Below are 3,609 nucleotides of genomic sequence, written 5' to 3' on the forward strand. Positions count from 1 at the left end.
CTCGGCGGCGGCGCGGACTCCCGGCGGACTCAAGCTCCGCCGGCGCACCGCAGCCCGCTCACCTAGTGTGTGTCCCAGGTCTAGCAGGGCGCCACCTGGACGGGGTGGGAGGGTGCCCTTGGCCGCCCCCTGGCCCCCGAGCCAGCGCTGGGAGGGGAACGGTGCGGCGTCCGGGCGCGCGCCGCGCGGGGCTGCGGCACCCACCCCAGACCCCCCTCCACTGAAGACCTCCCCCGCTTTGTGTGCCCCCTTCCGCAGGCTGCCGCGATGCCCCTCAACGTCAGCTTCGCCAACAGGAACTATGACCTCGACTACGACTCGGTGCAGCCCTATTTCTACTGCGACGAGGAGGAGAACTTCTACCAGCAGCAGCAGCAGAGCGAGCTGCAGCCGCCCGCGCCCAGCGAGGACATCTGGAAGAAATTCGAGCTGCTGCCCACCCCGCCGCTGTCCCCGAGCCGCCGCTCGGGGCTCTGCTCGCCCTCCTACGTTGCATTCGCGTCCTTCTCCCCCCGGGGCGACGACGACGGCGGCGGCGGCAGCTTTTCCACCGCCGACCAGCTGGAGATGGTGACCGAGCTGTTGGGAGGAGACATGGTGAATCAGAGCTTCATCTGCGACCCGGACGACGAGACCTTCATCAAGAACATCATCATCCAGGACTGCATGTGGAGCGGCTTCTCGGCCGCCGCCAAGCTGGTCTCAGAGAAGCTGGCCTCCTACCAGGCGGCGCGCAAGGACAGCGGCAGCCCGAGCCCCGCCCGCGGCCCCGGCGGCTGCTCCACCTCTAGCTCGTACCTGCAGGACCTGAGCGCCGCCGCCTCCGAGTGCATCGACCCCTCCGTGGTCTTCCCCTACCCGCTCAACGACAGCAGCTCGCCCAAGCCCTGCGCCTCCCCGGACTCCGCCGCCTTCTCCCCGTCCTCGGACTCTCTGCTCTCCTCAGCGGAGTCCTCCCCGCGGGCCAGCCCCGAGCCCCTGGCGCTCCACGAGGAGACCCCGCCCACCACCAGCAGCGACTCGGGTAAGCGGGGCCCCTCCCGGCCTGTCAAAGGGGGGCGGCTGGGTCTCTTTCCTCATTCCCCCGGCCACTTCTGCTGACCCCGCCTTTTCTCTTTTATTATATTTGGGAAGGGAAATGCTAGATCTGGAAGGATCTGGGAGCTCATCCCGGAACACTGGGCTTTAGGGTTCCCTCCCATCCCTTCTCCCAAAGAAGACCGCCCCAGTGGCCGGCCCCCTCCTCTCCCTCCCTCCCCTTAGGAATTTCTTTTGGGTTTTTAAATCTTCTGGCTTATCTTGCAACCCAATCCACTCCCTCTTAGTTTTCTTCAGCATTTTAATTGCCCCCGCGGTGGGGGGGGGGGCAGAAGGGGGATAAGAGGGGATTGATCTCTGAGAGCGAAGGGATTGCCTCAGTCTTCCCTTCTGAGTAGTTCTTGGGTTTTCCTGGACTATAGATCCATAAAAAATGAAGATGGGCAGTGGACAGAGGCAGGAGGCCTCCCTCCCCGGTGCTGTGAGCTGGTGAAAGTACCTTAAGATGGTCTGGGGAGCTTGGGATCTCTTCAGCCGGTTTTGAACCCTTAAAAGCAGATCCTTCCGCCACCCCCAGAACTTTTGGCAAAGGTGCAAGAATTTTTTTTTTCTTTCTGCACTTCCAGTAAAATAGGGAGTTGCTAAAGTCATACCAAGAGACTTCCAACTATGATTTGCAACACCTGAAGTGTTCTTGGTACAGTCCCTTAAAAACAGGAGGTGCTTGGGAATGTGCTTTGCTTTGGGTGTGTCCAAAGCCTCATTAAGTCTTAGGTAAGAATTGGCATCAATGTTTTATCCTGGTAAATTGTAATTTTCTCATCTGTGCCGTAAACCCAGCTGTCATTCTCCCTTTCTGACTCTGCCGTCATTGCGAGAAGAGCTGGGTTGATTGGCTAATTTGTTCTCTGGGGATGACTTAGTGCCAGGGCCCTTTCTCACATAATAACGCCTTATATTTGCATAGCATTAACTTAATCTGGTCCTTGATTGCTGTAAGGGAACGTAGCTAACCCGCGTGGTTTCTTTTTCCCTTTCTTATAGAGGAAGAACAAGAGGAAGAAGAAGAAATTGATGTCGTTTCTGTGGAGAAAAGGCAGCCCCCTGCCAAAAGGTCGGAATCGGGGTCACCCTCTGCCCGAGGCCACGGCAAACCTCCTCACAGCCCCCTGGTCCTTAAGAGATGCCACGTGCCCACCCATCAGCACAATTACGCCGCGCCCCCCTCCACGAGGAAGGACTATCCCGCCGCCAAGAGGGCTAAGTTGGACAGTGGCAGAGTCCTGAAACAGATCAGCAACAACCGCAAATGTGCCAGCCCCAGGTCTTCGGACACTGAGGAGAACGACAAGAGGCGGACGCACAACGTCTTGGAGCGCCAGAGGAGAAACGAGCTGAAACGAAGCTTTTTTGCCCTGCGCGACCAGATCCCAGAGTTGGAAAACAATGAAAAGGCCCCCAAGGTGGTTATCCTTAAAAAAGCCACCGCGTACATCCTGTCTGTCCAAGCGGGGGAGCAGAAGCTCATTTCAGAAAAGGACTCGTTGAGGAAGCGAAGAGAACAGTTGAAACACAAACTTGAACAGCTAAGAAACTCTTGTGCATAAGTCCACCTATTAGAGGGAGGAACTGGAGTGGCTCATGAATTCTCACTTGTTACTAAGGGAAAGTAAGGAAAAAGGTTCCTTCTTGCAGAACTATAGCAACTCCTCCTATCTGAACTTGTTTCAAATGCATGGTCAAGTGCAACCTCACAACCTTGGCTGGGTCTTAGGATTGAAAGGTTTAGCCATAATGTAAACTGCCTCAAATGGAACTTTGGGCATAAAAGAACTTTTTTTATGCTTGCCATCTTTTGTTTTTCCTTTTAACAGATTTGTATTTAAGAGTTGTTTTTAAAAAATCCGTAAAAGTTTACCCCGTTTGCCTGTGTAAATATAGCCATTAAATGTAAATAACTTTAATAAAACGTTTATAGCAGTTATACAAGAATTCAAACCATGTATTATAAACCATAATTTTTTTTATTTAAGTACATTTTCCTTTTTAAAGTTGATTTTTTCTATTGTTTTTAGAAAAAATAAAATACCTGGCAAATATATATAATTGAGCCAAATCTTAAGTTGTGCGTGTTTTGTTTCTTTTCTTGCCTTTTTTTTTCATTCTCCTCAATTCCAATTAACAGAATTTAGCCCTCACAGGAATGACTTTACAAAGATGGAAAAAGAAGTTATTTAAGAAAGGCAAGCGCTTTTCTTTGTTCGAATGGGTCTGGGTCCTTAAAATCTTTAAATTCTCAGGGTTATGAGATGCTTCCTGGAGATCAGTGGTAGGGGCCAGAGTTGCTACTTGGAAGAATGAACAGGCAGTAAGCTGGTGAGAAGGCAAAGGGATGCCAGAGGTTAAAGATAAGTATACAAAGGGGGTAAGGATGGGGGAGGGGGTGGAAGATGAAGAAATTCACTTGGTTAACCCATGCCCCTCGCCTGCTACATTCAAACCCAGACAGGAGAGGAGGAACCAGCTCCCTGCTTGCCTCCTAGCCTCGAAGATGAAGATGCTCTGGTGGTC

The 3,609-nt window shown here is 52.7% G+C and overlaps 1 protein-coding gene across 1 annotated transcript in view; it reads left to right on the forward strand.

The window, feature by feature from the left end:
* Nucleotides 1-3,030, forward strand: part of MYC (MYC proto-oncogene, bHLH transcription factor) — a 4,700-nt gene extending 1,670 nt beyond the window's left edge. The window contains exons 2-3 of the mRNA XM_029923831.1: nucleotides 259-1,024; nucleotides 2,083-3,030. Coding sequence (XP_029779691.1) covers nucleotides 268-1,024; nucleotides 2,083-2,645 — 1,320 coding nt within the window. The 5' untranslated portion in view covers nucleotides 259-267 and the 3' untranslated portion in view covers nucleotides 2,646-3,030. The remainder of the gene's footprint in view (nucleotides 1-258; nucleotides 1,025-2,082) is intronic.
* The last annotated feature ends 579 nt before the right edge of the window (nucleotides 3,031-3,609 follow it).

Source organism: Suricata suricatta, chromosome 15 (genome assembly GCF_006229205.1).
Source record: "Suricata suricatta isolate VVHF042 chromosome 15, meerkat_22Aug2017_6uvM2_HiC, whole genome shotgun sequence".
NCBI lineage: Eukaryota > Metazoa > Chordata > Mammalia > Carnivora > Herpestidae > Suricata > Suricata suricatta.